Genomic DNA, 20,090 nt, shown 5'->3' with positions numbered 1-20,090 from the left:
AATACTAAATAATATTCCCTCGAATGGATATATCACAGTTTATCCACATGCCTATTGAACAACATCTTAGTTCCCACCAAATTTTGGTAATTATGAATGAAGCTGCTATAAATATCCACATGCAGGTTTCTGTGTGGACATAAGGCTTCATCTCATCTTAATAAAGACCTAGGAGTAAGGTTGATGGATAAGATTAGGTTTAGCTTTGTAAGAAATTGCCAAACAGTGGTCCAAAGTAGCTGCCTCATTTTGCATTCCCACCCAGAAAGAATGAGAGTTCCTGTTTCTCCACGTCTGGTGAGGCATTTGGTGTTGTCAGTGTAGCCCTTCTAGTAGGTGTGTAGTGGTATCTCATTGATTGATTTCTTCTCTGAACTCTTACAGCACATTGTTCATACTTCTATTACTTGCTTATCATACTACACTGTGACAGTTTATCACTATGCCAGCCTTTCTTGTTGGACTTTGAGGTCCAAAAGGCAGGAAGCTCAATGTTTCTGGGTCTGCATCTCTGGGCGGAGCACAGTCTGTATGTGGCAGTTATCAGCTTAGAGTTGTTCCTGATTATGACAGATCCTAGTAAGGGACATATGAAACCAACTCAAACTCCTGCTGGCCTTCAGCATCATGATATTCTCTCTGACAAGTTTGCCCTGAGTTGCATTGACCCAGGCTTTCCCTGTTCCAACGCTACATCAGGTGGAGGCACCGTTACTCAAAGCGTCACCAAGCAGGGGCAGGAAAGAAAAGACAGAGAAAAGAAAGCCACATTCATCCCCCAAAGGGCTAACAAGGCCAGAGATGTGAAAGATGCTGGCTTCACCAGTCTCTTCTTTGCTTCCCCACCTCTCCAGGCAGTGACACCCGCTTCTCAGTCACAGCTGCTGCTCTTTCAGGGGTGGTGGGGATCCTGTAAGTACTATTCAGTGCTTCTCCAAAGGATTAAGTAAAGATGGTTCAATGGAGATTTTTTTAGAGATGTTCTCTGGCAGCTTTAGCGAGTATTTGGAGAAACAAACACTGTTTTCAAATGATTATTTAGCACTTCATGGGATTCTCTATTGTAAAGTGTTTCTCGCTTTGTAAGGTATGAGCCTTGTTTCCAAAATGAGTTAGGGGAGCAGCTGTTCTGGATGCCATTTTCAAAACAAAGGCATGATTATTTGTATGATATTATGGTCTAATGGAAGTTCAAAATGGACCCCAACACACAATTATCTTAAAGTGCAGGTAGGAGTATAAAAATAAGTAATCACAGTATAGCTGAGAAATCCTGTCAGGAACTAATTTTTTTTGTATCTTTATATCTAATGTCACAAGAATGGAAACTGGAAAAAAAAAAGCCAGCCATTCTTTGCAATGTCAGTATCTACTAGTCTAACTTAACTACTTAATTAACAAGATAAAGTGGCTTTTGCAAATAAAAGGAAAAAAGGTCTTTCTGACATTGAAACAGATTTTTTTCCCCAGAAATTCCATACCACCACATAAAACGATGATTTACAAATAGAGCAAATTACTGGGGCTTTTGATCTGCTTTTGTTTTCTACCCCAAACAGCATTGGGCCAGAGGTGGTGGTGAGCACACTACAAGCTTGGCAGTTCCTAAAATGCAGGATCACTAAGGAAAAGGCATTGGGAGAGACTAAGATCTGCAATTGATCCATGAGTGCTTGGCAATGAACAGTGACTTTTAAACTGCCTTCTATGCTTTTAAAGTATAAAAATACCGAGCTCTGGAAAGTCTGCCAACGGTAGTGAAGAATGATAGGAACTAACAAGGTCAAATAATCACATGTCCAAATACTTGTATTAATTATCTGGCAACTGGATCTAAAACATAATTCAAAATCCCTAGATGATTGTAATGTCACCTACTGATCTTTCCTATGATTTACTGGCAATATCCATCAACAGATAATGGCTATTAGGGTAAAAGTAATAGAAAGATTCCGCATACCTACAGGTTACCAGTTCTACATATGCAAGGTGAAAACTCCTAATTCCATCCAGTAGTTGTTTAAGTGGCCAGAAAATTGTTTTTGTGCTTGATCCTCTGTTTCCAAAGAAAGATTTACTTTTTTTTTAAAGATTTTATTTATTCATTCATAGACACACACACACACACACACAGAATGAGAGAGAGAGAGAGAGAGAGAGAGAGACAGAGACAGAGACAGAGACAGAGACACAGGCAGAGAGAGAAGCAGGCTCCATGCAGGGAGCCCGACGTGGGACTCGATCCCGGGTCTCCAGGATCATGCCCTGGGCTGCAGGCTGCGCTAAACGGCTGCGCCACCAGGGCTGCCCAGATTTACTTTTTAAAAGGGTAGCTGGTCAGTTACTCTTCAACAAAATAGGAAAGAATATCCAATGGGGGGAAAAAAACTGTCTCTTCAACAAATAGTGTTGGGAAAACCAGACAGCAACATGGAAAAGAATGAAACCAGACCACTTTCTTATACCAAACACAAAAATAAACTGGATTAAAGACTTAAATGTGAGACCTGAAACCATAAAAGTCCCAGAGGAGAACAAAGTCAGTAATATTTTTGTATTAGGCTGTAACTTCCTTCTAGATAGGTCTCCAGGGCCAAAGGAAACAAAGGCAAAAATACAATACTGGGACTTCATCAAAATGAGAAGCTTCTGAAGAGTGAAGGAAACAATCAACAAAACTGAAAGACAACCAACAGAATGAGAGAAGATATTTACAAATGACATATTTGATAAAGGGTTAGTATCCAAAATATATAAAGAACTTACACAACTTATAATAATCCAGTTGAAAAATGGGCAGAAGGGGCTTCTGGGTGGCTCAGTGGGTTAAGCATCTGACTCTTGGTTTCAGCTCAGGTCATCATTTCAGGGTCATGAGATCAAGCCCCAACTTGGAATCTACAGAGTGCAGGGTCAGCTTGAGATTCTTTCCCCTCCTCCCTCTCCCCACTTCTGCTGCTCCCCCACTCAAGCTCTTTCTCACTCTAAAATCAATCAATCAGGGGATCCCTGGGTGGCTTAGCAGTTTAGTGCCTGCCTTCGGCCCAGGGCATGATCTTGGAGTCCCGGGATCGAGTCCCATATCAGGCTTCCTGCATCAGCCTCCCTCTGCCTGTGTCCCTGACTCTCTCTCTGACTCTCTCTCTCTCTCTCTCTCTCCCCCCCGCTCTGTGTGTGTCTCTCATGAATAAATAAATAAAATCTTTAAAAAAATATTTAAATATATATATATAAAAGTCAATCAATCAAATCTTTTAAAAAATGGGCAGAAAAAAATGAATAGATATTTTTTTCCAAAGAAGACATACAGATGGCCAACAGACACATGAAAAGATGCTCAACTTCACTGACTATCAAGGAAATACAAACAAAACTACAATGAGATATTGCTTCACAATTGTCAAAAAGGCTAAAATCAACAACACAAGAAACAACAGCTGTTGGTGAGGATGTGGAGAAAAAGGAACATTTAAAAAAATTTATTTATTTATTCATGAGAGACACAGAGAGAGAGAGAAAGAGAGAGAGAGAGAAAGAATGAGAGAGAGAGAGAGGCAGAGACACAGGCAGAGGGAGAAGCAGGCTCCATGCAGGGAGCCTGACATGGGACTCGATCCTGGGTCTCCAGGATCACGCCCCGGGTTGAAGGAGGCACTAAACCGCTGAGCCACCCAAGCCGCCCAAAAGGAACCTTCTTGCACTTTTGGTGGGCATGCAAACTGGTGCAGTCATTCTGGAAAAACAGTTTGGAGGTTTCTCAAAAAATTAAAAATAGAACTACTCTATGATCTAGCAATCACACTACTAGGTATTCACCCAAAGAATACAAAAACACTAATTCAAAGGAATACATGCACCCCAATGTTTATAGCAGCATTATCTACAATAGCCAAATTATGGAAACAGCCCAAGTGTCCATCAGCTGATGAATGGATAAAGAAAATGTAGTACACACATACACCTACACACTGTAATATTACTCAGCCATAAAAAAGAATGAAATCTTGCCATTTGTAATGACATGGATGAAGCTAGAGAGTATAATGGTAAGCAAAATAAGTCAGATGGAGAAAGACAAATACCACATGATTTTACTCATATGTGGAATTTAAAAAATTAAATGAACGAAGAGAAAAAAGGGGGGGGGGGCAAACCAAGAAACAGACTCAACTATAGAGAACAAACTGATGGTTACCAGAGGGGTGGTAAGTAGAGAATGGATTAAATAGATGATGGGGATTAAGGAGTGCACTTGAGACAAGCACCAGATGTTGTATACAACTGTTGAATCATTATATTCCATACCCACAACTAATATTACACAGTATGTTAACTAATGGAAATTTAAATAAACACTTAAAAAAAAAAGGATGACTGGGCTCGTTAGAGGCAGTTAGGATACTACATATAACTTTAGGAACAAAGAAGTGATCACAAGTTCAAAGTATTATGCTTGGATGAAAAAAGTCATTTTGATAATCAAATAGCTCCTAAACAGGGCTGACATTCTCAGGAAAATAACTTCTCCCAAATTCAGAGATGTCAGGTATTCTTTTTCAGAAAAGTGTACGGAGTTCTTTAACATTTTGTTATACTAAATTCTGCCAGAAAGTGACAAAAGGATATTATCCCCAAGAAATCAATATTCCTTTAAACCACAACCAGAGGACATCTGGCTTCATGGAGGAGGGGAGAATTAGAGGTGATGGTTTGTCCAACACATCTCACACTTTCCCTGGGGAAGGAGTCAAGAGTTTAAAGCAATGGTTCTTATACTTTGGAGATTCAAATGATACTTTAAAATGCTATAGAGGGCAGCCCAGGTAGCTCAGTGGTTTAGTGCCGCCTTCCACCCAGGGCGTGATCCTAGAGACCCAGGATCTAGTCCCATGTCATGGAGCCTCCTTCTCCCTCTGCCTGTGTCTCTGCCTCTTTCTCTGTGTCTCTCATGGATAAATAAATAAAATATTAAATAAATAAAATATTAAATAAATATAAAATAAAATAAAATGCTATAGAATACTTTGTTGCACACTTGACTTAAAAAAAGCACTAAACAAATAATTATTACAACACAGTCACATGTACCACAGTGAGTATGAATCACCCTACATTAATGGCTGTCTCTGTTGGTTGTCCTTTAGCTTTGTGTTTATTCTACCCACTTAATCCTGTAACTGTACCCATAAACTATGAAGGCAAAGTCCTAGAATGTGCCAGGAAACACGCAGATTTTTTTTCTTAGGACTCTGCTCCATTTTGTTGCAGAGAAGTACACCCAGTACTATCTTGTGTTGCCCAGCCTGTTCAGTTGAGCTCATATCACTGGTTGAGGCTGGTGAAGATTCCAATCATACTTCCCATGCCAGAAGTTTCCACCATCCCCTGTGTCACAATCCTCACACAACTCCCTCTTGCTCATGTTTTTAAGCAGTTCTGCATAGAACATTTTTAATTTCAAGGTCCCAAGAAACTTCAAAAGCCAAATCATTCCCCTCTGGGCAGAGTATCTGCTAAGTCTTTTCTTCCTCATGTTGTAAACTTCAGGGGGCAGTTTGCTGTCTGCTTTCTTTATTTTCACAACAAAACCTAAGTAAATTCTACACATTGATCAAAAGTTGACAGCTCAGTGTGCAGTTTTATAACACACTGGCTGGGTGCCCTTGCTTTAAATTACTCAAGGTCATTTCCACAGTCAGATTCCTAGGAACGACTAGGCTTGAAACATCATACTTTTGGTTGAGGCTCTCCTCTACTTCTCTCTCTTGAAGGACCCGGTTCTCTCATTCTTTTCATTTCTCCTCTGTTTACTTACTGAAAATGAATGAGGTATGTTGGTTTTAATCAATTGCACAGCATACCCCATGAGGGAGGCACTGGGAGTGTTCTGCTGCGGTTTCTACTACCTGACCCCACATCTACCACATGCCCCATCTCTTTGAGACTTTCTCTTCACTTGCCCTTGCCCTTCATTTTCTCCTTTTCCTCCACCTGAAGCTATAAGAATAGGGTAAATAATCTTAGCATATCAGGTCCTATCTCCTTTATGCAGAGGATACTATAAATTTTCATGGGATTCTTTCTTTTTAGGGCTTAAATACATTCCATTAAAAAGGCTGTCACAGCAATGGAGAACTGAGTAATTAAATACAAATTTCATCTTTCTTAAGTCATAACCTAAAAGAATACAACAATAGGAGTAATCTGAGAGTAAAACGAATCAGAAAAATCAGGGACAATTCTGTCCAAAGATAAGATTAAGAAAATTTTCCTGGCTATCCATTCTAGAAGACTTAGTATGAGAAAAGTCCCACAGAGGTCTATGAAGTAGAGCAATTATAAATAACATAATTTTCTGCAGAAAATTGCCTCTTAGTCTGATAAACTAAGATTTGCATAAACAAATCAAAATCTATTTTTTAAATTCCTTTTTAGATCTTGATGTTTTTATTATTATTTTAGAATTTGAGACTGGTAACTACTTTTTACAACCTTATGCCTTTACTACTTTTTACAACTTCATGCTTTTATACCACCTGGAAGTGAAAACTTTGTGAAGAATTGTTCCTTGCTCTTACAGTGTGCAAAATTCACCAAATCATCTTTTATAATATCATTTTTGGCAAGGATTGGAAAAAGTTTGAGTTAGGTGGTGATGTGTTCCATAAACTATCAAGGAAATCCCAAGTGCTATAGCATTTACTTTTTTTGAGGCATACTTGCTCTAGTCTTCAGATTTCTTGGATTTTTAAGAAAATTTAAAAATCAAGGTAAATAGCCTCACTCACTCACAAGGTTCCCCCCTACTGTTGGAGCATACATCTTCCCACTTATCATTCCCTACAGCTTGACATTTCACATCAGAGTGATTTTATTTAGCATCACACTAAAATCTATTCTCATTGAAGGATGAGCTTCAGGCTAGTAAGGACTCTTTTCTGTTTTATCCATCATTATATTTCCAGAATGTGGTGGGAGGTCTGAGCACACAATGTATATAAGTAAAGTGAAGTTCTCACTCTCCTCCCTTCCTGGGCTCCTTGCAGAACAGAGGAAGTTCAAACATTATCTTAGTGATGACAGGAGACGTATAGCAGGAAGGAACCATTGGCCTGGGAGTCGGAAGGCCTGAATTTTATGACCAACTCTGCTAAACAGCTTTTTGACTTACAGCCCTCAGTTTTCATATATTTAAGTGAAATTCCTATAAGGAGAGCTTAAGATCCTTTCCAGTTTGCAAATTCCAGGTTTCTCACTGTTGTCAATGTAGTAAATTTTTTATTCATTCATTCAATGAATAAGCAATGTTAATGATATTACCACAGCCCATTACACTTTAAGGATCTACAGATCTTGGTCTTATGATGTTAAATCCAGTGTATATCATTTTGCAATTAAGTCATATCCTTCAATTCCATGCCTCACTTTACTGCTTTGAAATATGTGAGAAATATGTCATTTACTATTTTTTGAGGTAACATTTGAAAAAAGGAGCAAAATAATTGCAATGTTCTGGTATGGTGAATATTAAATTTCATGGTGAATATTACATTTAAGAACTAGGTCACTTTTATCTAATTTACCTACTGCAACATTAAATCGTGCAGGCTTAATGAGGCCAGAAATGTCTATTTCCATGAGTGGCCAGATCCTGAGAATTTTAATCGATGAATCTGCCTGATGATAAAACTGGTTACAGTATGAATAGTAGCCATAGATACATTCTCCTGATGTTTACATGTACTTAAAAATATAAAATAAAGAACTATGTCTCTCATCAATTGAAAGGCTTCACACAAAGGACCCACCCCATTATCTGACCTCTTTTAAACTTCTGGTTATTTTGTGTGGCTCTCTGCCACATGAACTTGTTCAAACCTCATTAAACACCTTGTGCATCTTTATTACTTACTTACTTACTTATTTACTTATTTACTTATTTACTTATTTATTTATTTATTTATTTATTTATTTATTTGAAAGAGAGAGAGCACACATGAGCAGAGATAGGGGTGCAGAGGAGAGAGAGGAAAGGAGAAGCAGACTCTCTCTTGAGTGCAGAGCCAATGCAGGGCTCAATTCCAGGATCCTGAGATCATACCTCATCTGAAGTCAGATGCTTAACCAACTGAGCCACCCAGGCACCCCTACCTTGTGCATCTTGAACATGAACATCCTTGCCTATTAAACACCTCCTGCAACCTGCATGCAGTATTCCTTCTGCCTTAATAGTTCTTTTTTCCCAGATTCATCTGAAGAATTCCCACTGACTATAATTTTAAGATCAAAAACTACTTTTTCTGTGAAGTTTTCCTAGAAATCTTTGGATTTATGAGCACAGGGACAGTATCTTCTTTAAATGGACAACATCTAGCAAATGCTGGCAAAAGGAGGTGCTTAAGCTATGAATTAATGATAATTAGCCTTGTCTTAAATCTCTGCCTGTTTTTCTTAATGTACTTGGTTACAATAAAGGTAGCAATCTATTGCACAAACTACATATGCCCAAACTATTCAGAACTCTGCACTAATAAGTCTGATATTTTAAGACTCAGATATCTTTGAGTTATTTAAGCGAAAAACAAACATACATCTGAATAATTCTTGACAGCTGAAAAATGCTTTGTTAGAGAACTTAAAATGAAACAAATCATTTTATAACAAGTTATTCTTCTAGAGTTGTTTTAGTTTTTTTTGTTTTGTTTTGTTTTTTGTTTGTTTTTTTTTTTAAGTTCCAGGTAATTTTCTAGGAGAATTCTAAATGAGAAAAGTTAATTTGAAGAAAGACCCTTCACTGCATCATACTTCCCAGAGGTGGACCGATTTGAAGGAGAATCCCCTTAGTGAAAAGTTTTAAGGAGAAAGAAAATATGAAGATTTTATCATATGATCTAGAGACAGTGTATACCATTGCTAAGGAGGTTTACTAGAGGCATTAAATATCCTGATGACACTTTGAACTCTTATTTCACTAAAACACTGCATACTGTAACCTGGAGTCCAAACCAGTATTTTGAGCTCTCAGGTTTTTGTTTTTTTTTAAACAATTTATTTATTTATTTTTTAGATAGAGATAGACAGAATGCATGCGAGTAGGGAGAGGGACAGAGGGAGATAATCCTTAAGCAGATTTCCCTCAGGAGCTTGCAGCCCCAAGTGGGGCTTGATCCTATGGGATCACGACCTGAGCCAAAACCAAGCGTCAGGACACTTAACTGACTGAGTCGCCCAGGCCCCCCAGGCATTCAGCTTTTAAGAGAAAGAGCCAAACACAAGAAAATAAATTTATTTGGGGAGTTATATATAAGTAGATTGGTCTATCTAGATTTCCTAGATATGGTCTGAGGTCCGTATATATCTGGTCCAGATGTATGAGTTTCATTGTATTCATTTAACAAATATTTATTGAATATCTGCTATCTGTTGGTCACTGTTTTAGGCACTAGGAACACAGAAGTGAGCAAAAGAGACAAAAAAAAAACTATGCCTTTGTAGTTTCAATTTTATTAAAGGGAGACATAATAAACAAATTATCAGGGAAAACACAGAGTCATGCTGTGTTATGAAATCATTCACTAGCTAAGCAATTGTTCAGGTTCTACTCCTGAGTTTGTTTTGGTTGAGGACAGGAGTAAAAGGATTGATAGGGACACTGATTCTCTGGGCTCCAGCAATACTTTCCTTTTCTACTATGATCATTAATTGCTCTGAATTATCTACTTTAATGGTCTCCTCCCTCACAAGAATTCAAACTTCTTCTGAGAAAGACTGTTTCTTTTATCTTGATATTGTCAGTGCTAGAATATGTGCTCCTTTTTCTACACATATTCTGAACATTTCTACAATTACTTTTCGTCTGCCCAAACCTAAAATGTTGGGGCTCCCTGTGGGGACCCTGATGTGGGACTTGATCCCAGGACCCCGGGATCATGACCTGAGCCAAAGGCAGATGCTCAGCCACTGAGCTACCCAGATGCCTCGAACTATGTCCACTTCTTTTTTATGCCCCCCTAACCTGTCAATCATCTCATTTCCATAGCTTTAATTCCCATCTACAGGGTTGTAACCTCTCCAGATAATTTCACAGCCCAGATCTCTCTTGAGACCTTCAGATCCTTCTACCCAAGGCTTTATGGTCACCAGGACTTGGATGTCCTACAAACCTCTCAAAGACAGCATACTGGAAGCAAACTATCATCTTTTCTCTCTCTCTCTCTGTTTTGCTCCACATCCAGTATTTCTGACTTTAGTGAATGGCACTGGGAGCCAAGCCAAAAACCTGTTTTTATTTTGACTCCTACAGCTCCTTCCCCTCACCTTTTCCTATAACAAGTCAGTAGTCAACTCTTATAAATTCTACCTCACTAATATCTTCAGAATCTCTGTCTACTGTGACCACCATATTAGTTAGTCCACCACCGTATGGTATCTAAATTATAACCACATCCTTATGCAGCAACAACAAACATTTATTGACTACCTATTATGTACCTAGATCTTGAGCTGTAAACATAGACAAAATTCCTGCTCCACTGGGAATTTTGGTCTAGTACTCCTCTCCAGTCCCCTTGTACTGGCCCACTTGAACCCATTCCTTCTACTGTAAATGGCATGATTTGCCTAAATCCAAATCCAATCATACTCCTTCCCTGCATAAAACCCTTTAGTAAGTTCTCACAGAAACCTCACATTTCTTTTAACATGAAATCCAAGGAAGACTCTTTGTAATGTGCACCATTTCTCTTTCACTAGAACTATCTTTTGCTCTAATCCCAAATGCTATGTTACAGAATACAGAAGCCCTTGTAATTTCCCTAATAAATTGTATGCTTTCTCTTACCCCTAAGCACTTATCGTTCTATATGTCTAAAGACAAAGCCCCTAACAAAATACAGATACACACCAAACTTTTGAAACCCCAATGTATCCATGTTTATGCCAAGACACTTCACTGTATTACCATTTCTTCCCTCCCCTAGCATGAGCCTAACACCAAGCATCAGTCTACTACGAGTGTAGAAGCAGGCAACCTCTTCTACTGTGACAGAATGTACTCTTTGGGTTCTAGGTACCACAACTCCTAACTTAACATTTTATTATGTAATGTAAATGATTACTATGTCTTTAGAGATCATATTTTAAGATACACAGAGCTACAAAGAACCATTTAACACCTGGAGCATTACCTTTTCTTTTCTTTTCTTTTCTTTTTTTTGGCATTACCTTTTCAACAGGAGCAGGGACAACACACTCTAGAACACTTCACAGCTTGAATAATGACCTTTCCAAAGCAATAAAGCACTTGTCTGAAATGCTAAAATCACAATCCACATCTACTCCAAATTCCATGCTCCAGTTTCAGCCTAAAGCCCCACCTTTTTCTGAGCTCTTAACAGAGCAGAGTCATACCATGTACAGTCAGTGTTCATTCATACTCCATCCAAATTCTCTCCCCACTACTCCTAAAAAAGACCTCCATATCTTCTCAGGGTGCTGGAAGATTGTGCCTAGGAGTTTTTCTGTAATCGATTGACACAGATTATACACATTTAAAGGAAATGAGCATATTTGCATAGTTTTCATTCACCAAATGTATCTCTCTCCCAATCCATGCTGTCCTAATCACAAGAATGTATTGCATGTAAGATCTGAAAATGGGGGTGAAGGTGCTGGCCAGGCTAAAGTTTGGATTGGAATAGGTGAGGACAATACTAGAAGAAGAAGAAAGTAACTCCTGCTCATCATACCTCCATCCTTCTTTCTTGTCCCACTAGTTTATCTTTTGCTTTTGGACATCCAATGATTTCCTTTGGCTTCAACTTTTAACATATGTGAAATAATTGTTTGCAAAACCAGGCCAGGCCACCTATCTTTACTACCCAATCACTTCTCCAAGAAAACTGAGCATCTTGATGTCTCTGAGAAATTTACTACAATGGTGGGCATTACTACCAACCGATGACCTTGTGCTATGGCTAGATGTGATTACAGGAGATTTTCACCTAATTAAAAATGAGCAAGTGACTGGGCAAATCATTTCAGTTGTGTGGATCAAAGATCACAGACATCAGCAATTGTTAAGATGCTATTATTATAGACTGACTTTTGGGTCACTATTTTTAGATTGTTCTTTCATTAACACAAATATTAAGCTTTATATTATTGGGGGTATCAACAATTATCAAACTCTGTGGATCACTGTTAAAAAATGGCCTCTCACTTTAATCCAGTTTATAGAGTATCATGTCTTTCTGATATTAATATATTCTGGATCACATGCTATGAACCCTTTCCAAAACTTTGTGAGGAAGCGACACCCAGACATAGAAGGAATCTTTCTCCCTCCCTGTCTTTCTGCTGATGGGGCCAAAGTGAGGAAGGCTCACTAAGCCATAACATCTGGAGGGTCACATGATGTTTTTGAGAGCTACATGGCAAACAGGGAGGGCAGCCTAAGGGTGTGGAAAACTTATACATCCCAGGGGCCACCATTAGCTCCCAGAATTAGCTGCACAATTACCCATTCACATCAAATTATCACCAAGGGTGATGAGATCCTAGAAGAGACGGAATGAATTATTTTCAGTTTTACCATAACAACCATGTGTGTGCAGACATGCTTGACCTCACCCTGAGATGGATATATGCTTACTTGCAACAGAATCTGCTGCATTGGTTGACCTATTTATGTGATGGAAATGTGATTAATGGCAACGATATGTGTTTCTCAGAACAATTCCTTGTCAACATTATCTAGCCAGCCCAACCTGTCAATAGATCACTGAAGGACAGGTATTTAAGCTATTTGTTAATTGTGGCTAGTCTTTACTCCTTGGTATAAACCAATATAGATATCAGAATACTACTACATATTGAATTTTAGAAAATAATGACATCAATTAAAAATTGTTATTGTAATAACTTTAGGTGGTTTTGGTCAACTATGAATTTGTTACATATTAATTCACTTCTAAAAACTTGCAAGGCTTGGTTTCTTTGGAATATGTAACTCAATTTTTCTTTCATTATCTTCTATGATATCTGACTTCCAAAACTCCAGAAAATATTTAATAGCTATTATAAGCCATTTTAGGGGATACAAAACTGAAAAGGGGTGGTCCTTATCTTTGAGGAGCTCATGGTACTGTCAATCAGTGGTTCCCAAACCTGACCCAACACCAAAAAGACACTGAGATCCAGGCTCTTTGCAGAATCTCCAGAGAAGGGGTTTGAACACATGTAGATTATAAAGTCTGATGGTAATTACACTGATAATTCTGATGTACAGAATCACTGTAAAAGATTTAAGTTTAGTTTTAAAAATGATTATATAAGAAAATAAAAATGAGAAACATAATAGAAATCTGTAATATGAGTGTTAGAGAAAAACAAAACCCCAAGATACATGCTGCAAGATGACAATATAAAATCTGACACTTAGTGTATGGAATTGCCCTATGTATCATATCTACTGGAAAATCCAAATCACAATAATAAGCTCTATTTCAATAAGGTTCTATTTAAAGTCAACTTAATTAATCTCAATAATGAAATCTCTTCATAGGAAACTAGGTTCTCAAAGAGAATTACTTACTTTTTTAATTCAGCAGATTGAGTGTCCTTATAAAACTGTTGTTGTTAATAATAATAATAATAATAATAATAATAGCCAACATTTATTTCTCTCTCACTATGTGCCAGGCTCTGAGGTGAACACATTGCATAATTACCATGTTTATGCTCTATAGTAGGCTTTCGATACAGGTGTATTTATGCTTCTATCTTATGGAGGAGGAAATGAGGGTGAGAGTTTTAAAAACTTGCCCAAGATCACACATGGAAAGTGGCAGAGTCAAGATGAGATCTGTGTCCAGAGTGAATTCTCTAAGCTACTATACGGGAAACTTAAACAAGATGCCTAATAGAATGAACAAGAGAATCTACCTCACTCCCTCCTTGGATGAGAATAAAGGAAGGAATAAAGAAATGAATGGATAGACTATTTGGCCACTCTGTTGGAAGCCAAAGCAGAGGGCTCTTGCTAATCCTTAGCTCTATAATTCACTGCAACTTTATTTTTAAATCTACAACCTAAAAAAAATGATTATAGTTAAAAGGGATATTTCACTTAATTGACTGTTTTAATCTTGAACTATCACAACTGTAATACACAAACCTTTGAATCACCAAGGCTCCTCACAAATGAAAGTTTAAAACTAGAGATGGAAGTGGCTGTTTGTTGAGCAGGCCATCAAACAGAATCCCACACTTATTTTTATGTTAGCACGTCAGTTAGTACACTAGCCAAAGGAGATAATCTGAAAATTGGATTGCCTTTCCTCTATCCCTGAAGCATTGGAAATTTAAAGTATTCTGGATAAGAATCAATGACACTTATCAGAAGCCATTTTAACATACTGGAAAAAGCTACTCTTCTGACAGGACTTTTAAGTTGTTTGTTACTTAAAATTCCTGATTTTGGAAGTAGATGGAAACATTTTCTTCTCTTTCATTTTGCACTTGTTGGTAAATATGGTACTTCCATATTACTGCTTTGGGTTACTTGTGAAAAAAAAATCATACAATTTAAGAACTCAATCAGAAACAATTTAGAATGTGGAGTGATGTGTAGGGGCTTAAAAAAGAAACACAGACTCTGAAATCAAGCAGACATATGTTTATATCCAGCTCTGACATAGATGCTGTGTAAGGCTGGGTGAGTTGGTTTACTTTGCTAAGCTTCCTTTTTCCACATATAAAACAGAAATGAAAATATCGGTATCATTCAACATTAGGAGGTTTAAAATGAGAATAGACATATCTACTATAGTTATTCAAAAATATAACTTCTCATTCCAATTACTTCATCTTACAGTTGAGAAGGTTGAGGTCAAAAACCAACACCCTTAAACTCATAAAGTTGAACCTAGGTTTATGGATGTCACTATTTTTTTTTCTAACAGTGCATTGATTTGAGTAACAAAGGATTTACTAGTTAGTTTTTAAAGATAAGCACTTTACTTTCCACTTTACTTTGCCACTTTCCACTGTTTGACCTTCTGGTCAACCAATGCTACATAAACTCATTATAACACTACATAGTCCAGGAAAAATAAAGTCAGCAGAATTCATTTGCTTTACAAATACTCTTTAATAATGAACTACCAGTAACAGGTCAGGTTTCTCAAGAGGTGGTGTTCATGAACATTTATTTAATTGGCCATTTCTTCTTGTTTTGGTAATAATTCAAATGAAACTAAAGGTTAGTATTTAGATACCATATGATTATATTTCCCCTACCAAACATTGTAATACATATGCCCTTGGAAATTGTCACTATTACCAGAGAATTAGAATATTGATCCCAGAAGAGGGGACAAAACTAGTATTTACTTTATAAGATCAGGAACCTGAAGGCAGATGAAATTAACTTCCTCCAGTTTACATAATTAGTTAGTAAATGGCAGTGCTGGGTTCAGAAATCAGTCAACATCTGCTTCTGATTTATCTTGGCACTTACCACACTGTTGAAATAAACTGTTCATGAATATATCTCTCCACTAGAAAGTACCCCCTTGAGGACCAGGGACTATATATTAGTGATTCTGAAAGACAGGCACTTAGGACAGACTCAGTAAATGTTCTGTAAATATCTATGGTTTAATTGACATAATACAAATAATAATAAACATATTTAGAGACAGACATTATTTTCAAGAATCAAGAATATTTTCTCTTATACTACTTTATTCTATGAGGTATGACTCTAAAGACGTGGGATGTTCTTTTTATAACACACATCCCAAAACTTACAAGCTGAAAGTGAGCTATCATTCAGAATTGTTACCTGTGGAGATGATTGTTCACTTATCCCATCAATGGTAGGATGACTCAAAGTCTTTTTATAACTCCTCTATTGAAATTGCCTTCAGAGTATGTTCATGAGGCACATAAGAAAAATCCATCTCATTATTGTACCACTTGGATTTTGACTCCAAACAGCATTCATCAGCTTCACTCACCCACCTTATTTACTAAACTTGGCTGAGGTTAGGTTGTTTCAAGAACCTACTCACCCTGAAAAGAAGAAGCTTTACCCCCACTAACTCTAGTCTTAAAATTGCTTCAGTATCACTTGGATGGATAAGTAAATTCCCAAGGTGACTAATCTGAAGGCAGCAGACACTGAAAATGTATAAATTTTGGCATAGTCATTTAGACAAAAAAAAAAAAAAAAAAAAACACAAGTCCTATAACTAAATATTTTATGTTTCCCTAATCCCTGAGCAGTTGGTATCATTTGTTTAACAAGGAAAGGAATTGAGCTCCAGGAAAAATAACTGTCACAGATTTTTTTTGTGTGTGCAGTGGCTGTTGTAGGCCAGTGGTTTTCAACTAGAGAGAATTTTCGTGCACACATACACACACACACACACACACACTGGGTGGGGGTGGTATTTGGCAATATCTGGAGACATTTTAGCCTGTTCTGACTGGGGGGGCAAGGTAGAGTCCTGTGGTAGAGGCTAGGGATGCTGTTGAACATCATACAATGCACAGGACAGTCAGTCCCTCCCAACAAAGAATTACCCTGTCTAAAATGTCAATTCAGCTGAGTTAAGATATGCTGCCCTTGACTGAGAATTCTGAGTCCCAGGCTCTTTAGCAGCCTTCAATACTGCTAGTGTTAATATCCCTGTGTCCTCAGATCTCCACAAGTACATACATGAGCTTTCTTTGGTGACGAAAGAGTAAATGTTTTCTCTGCTATTTGCCACTTGAAAATCTTTCTTTGCCTTGGGCTCCTTTACCAAAGGGTACTAAATTGTCACAGAGGTTGCCTGGAGATACATTTGGCATCTTAAAAGTCTAATTGGCAGGAAAATTAAAGCAACCTAAAATGTGTGCACTCTTCTGGGAGATGTGCTATTCCCACCCTATGTTATTAGATCTTGCAGGCAGCTGGGGCAAGAACAGCTGGGACTTCCTGCACTACCGTTTTGCCAAGTTGCTATAAAATTGTCCCTTTTCACTGCAAAGCTGAGAAGGAAGAGAGGAAAAAATAGTGCAAAGACCAACCATATTTGTCAAAAGTTGCTTCTCAGCTGTCTTTTCGGGGTTCCAAAGGCTGCTCCCTTGTCAAGTTAATTCAATAAGTGAAGGAATGTACTTCATTGATATGTGCTTCTGATAACAAAGGAATATATCTTGGCACATACAGTGGGCAGGACAGAATGTCAAGCATAAAAGCATATTTTTCTACCTCAAATTTTTAAAATAAGATATATAATGTATAGTTACTGAACTTTCTCAGGGGACTTGCTAAATTTTGTGGTCAAAAAAAAAATCCTTTCCCATAGTGGTTTTGTCTTCCCTTCTCTCAAAAACAGTCATCACTAACACCAATCGACAACACAAAGTGTTGAATTCTGTGACTGGGTCTTTCAGAACATCATGGAACTCTCACTTGTTGGCCTAGTCTGAACCTTATTGTCTGGAAATGTTCCCAAAACCAAGCAAAATTTTCTACCTTAGAAAAGATGCTTTTTACCATTGTCAATGGTCAACGATTAGACAACGAATACTGGCAACGATTGGCAAAAGTAGATCACATTTGAGTAAAGAAAGTAGATATGCTTTTGATATTTAAGTGTATTATAATATTTAGGGGAAAGATAAAGGGCAGGAAACACTAGTGTATTATTGTCCTGAGATATTAGGTAAGTCACGTTAGTCATCTTTTCTTCTTTTGAGCTCCTATGGCATATGAAATCTACAGGCCAAAATGTCAGTATTCAGTTGCAAATTCTGTCATGTGCCATTCTCTAGTTCTGCTTCTTATATAAACCTCAAATTCCAAAATGATTGCCCTGTAATCCAAGGATCAGGAGGCACTATTTTTTAAAATACTATACCATGCCTCTTTTATCTGTACTCCAAGCCCACAGCATGGTCTTAATATGTTCTTGTTGGTTGAGTGACTGCCTGATTCAAAGAACAGATGAATTCTTGAACTGAGACTCTGGGAAAAACTATTTTGGTCCACTCTGAAAAATAGGAATTAAAATTCTCTAAATCCACAGCATAAAAAACATCCTATTCACTAAGTAGATTATACTGTTTCCTTCTGCTCTCTATCCCACCACAGCTATATTCTATTTGAATTTTTAGCAAGAGTCATAGACAGAAAAACCTCAAAATATCACAAATATAAGCTATGCAATGTTGGGACAGGAATTTTTTTTCCCCTAACTAAACTGCCAAAGAAGTACCTCAAGAAAAACACTAAAGAAAATGTAAGGTTTAGGGACACCTGGGTGGCTCAGCGGTTGGGCATCTGCCTTCAGCTCAGGGAGTGATCCTGGAGTCCTGGGATCGAGTCCCACATCAGGCTCCCTGCATGGAGCCTGCTTCTCCCTCTGCCTATGTCTCTGATTCTCTCTCTGTGTGTCTCTCATGAATAAATAAAATTTAAAAAAAAGGGGGGGGAGCCTTTCTTACCAGTTTCAACACACACACACACACACACATACACACCATGTTTTCAATCTAAAGCTGGCTACCTGATGCTAGTTGGAGCAGAAAATGGTGGACCATTGAATAAGACTTTAATTGCATAGCCCGTGTCATGGAGACATCAAAATGTCCCCATTCATGTTTATGGCGTTAAGGAGGCTCTAAGTCTTGATCAGATAGAAGAGTCCTTGGCCATATCCTGTTTGGGGGCTGCTTAGACACATGGGTAAGTGTAAGCATACAGTGGCAATGATGTGTGTATGTACAAAGGTGTGAAATTCTCCTTCTGTTCTATCAAACCAGGTAGTAATGCACATGGCAACCTGCTTATGAATGGCAGTAAGAGTCAAATTCATTAAATAAACCTTCAACAGCTAACCAGTAAATGTAAAACCAAGACGGGAATAAAACTAAGTTTCCAGGTTATTCTTTAGCTATAGATTCATCATACCTCCCCCAAATAAGCATATGGTGTCTGTTAGCAGATTGAACTTAGACTGAATGGTCTAACCAAGTTTCCCCACAATCGACTCACTACAAACTACTTCTTACAATTATTTTATTTGGAGAAACAGGCTATCTAAATTAAACTCTTCAAAAATGAATTAAAAAAATCTTAAAAATGTACATTCATGAGTAACTTGTAATTGTGTTACTTATTCTCCTGACTGGTTCATTTTCGAACCTTAGTTAAGTGATGTTGGCAATAGCTTTTCTGCTTAGTATACAGATAAGAGGCAGCTACATGGTGAATTCACTCAGTCTTGAATTGGCCAAATATCCCATACATTTTTAAAGGGCAGCCTGTGCTTTTAGCATTCACTAATGAAATCACACATTACTGTCTCACTGCCACATACCACTCCTTCAAGAAAGGATGTCACAGCTCCAGAAACAACTCATAAGCTTCTTTTCTTTTAACAGCTGAGACCACAGGGAAATAAGTGATGAGGGGGTGGGAGGAAGGAATAGTTTAAAGCAAAAATGCAAGCCATACTTGTGATTTCTGAAAAAAAAAATTAATTATGACAAGCAAGTTTTTATCTATTCTTGTCTAATTATTTTTAATACTTTAAAATAAGTTAATTAGCAAGGCTACAATCTCAGACATACAGATCAAGAGCCGGAAGATTTGTGCTCTATACTATGAAGCCAAGTTTAGTCTGCAGTTGATGGAAGTAGTATTTTCTTCTGAAATGCCAAAGCCAGAGAGTCTAAGGAAATTCCAGCTCTTTAAATTGTTGTTCTTGTATTGAAAAACATTCTGGAAGAAAATATTTTATCAACAGTGTGATAGATTAAAAGCTGCAATGTCATTGCCTAGAGTAGTGTTAGTAACTTATTTGAGATTTATGTAACAATTTGTTAGGTGGGGTGCAGATAAAGTAACTCATTCTTTTATCCTTTGACAAAGAGGATTTAGCTTATACATCTCACTTAAATAAGTATTCCTACTTGTTGGAGTACCCTTGGTAATGAGTAGATCAGTCACCCAAAGCTGTGTCTACCATGTATAGTCAACACAAATAAGCCTTCGGGGGGACCCATCCAAACAAGGCCAAGACAAATATGCC

The 20,090-nt window shown here is 37.6% G+C and overlaps 1 protein-coding gene across 5 annotated transcripts in view; it reads right to left on the bottom strand.

The window, feature by feature from the left end:
• PLCXD3 (phosphatidylinositol specific phospholipase C X domain containing 3) overlaps nt 1-20,090 on the bottom strand; it is a 184,602-nt gene that overhangs the window by 49,095 nt on the left and 115,417 nt on the right. Inside the window, exon 3 of one of the 5 annotated variants that reach the window (XM_038535223.1) lies at nt 19,649-19,780. The exons of the other annotated variants lie outside the window; for them this stretch is intronic. Coding sequence (XP_038391151.1) covers nt 19,750-19,780 — 31 coding nt within the window. The 3' untranslated portion in view covers nt 19,649-19,749. Of the gene's footprint in view, nt 1-19,648; nt 19,781-20,090 lie in introns of those variants that run through there. 5 annotated transcript variants of the gene reach the window in all.

Source organism: Canis lupus, chromosome 4 (genome assembly GCF_011100685.1).
Source record: "Canis lupus familiaris isolate Mischka breed German Shepherd chromosome 4, alternate assembly UU_Cfam_GSD_1.0, whole genome shotgun sequence".
In the NCBI taxonomy this organism is placed as follows: domain Eukaryota; kingdom Metazoa; phylum Chordata; class Mammalia; order Carnivora; family Canidae; genus Canis; species Canis lupus.
This window is presented reverse-complemented; position numbering and strand designations above follow the sequence as displayed.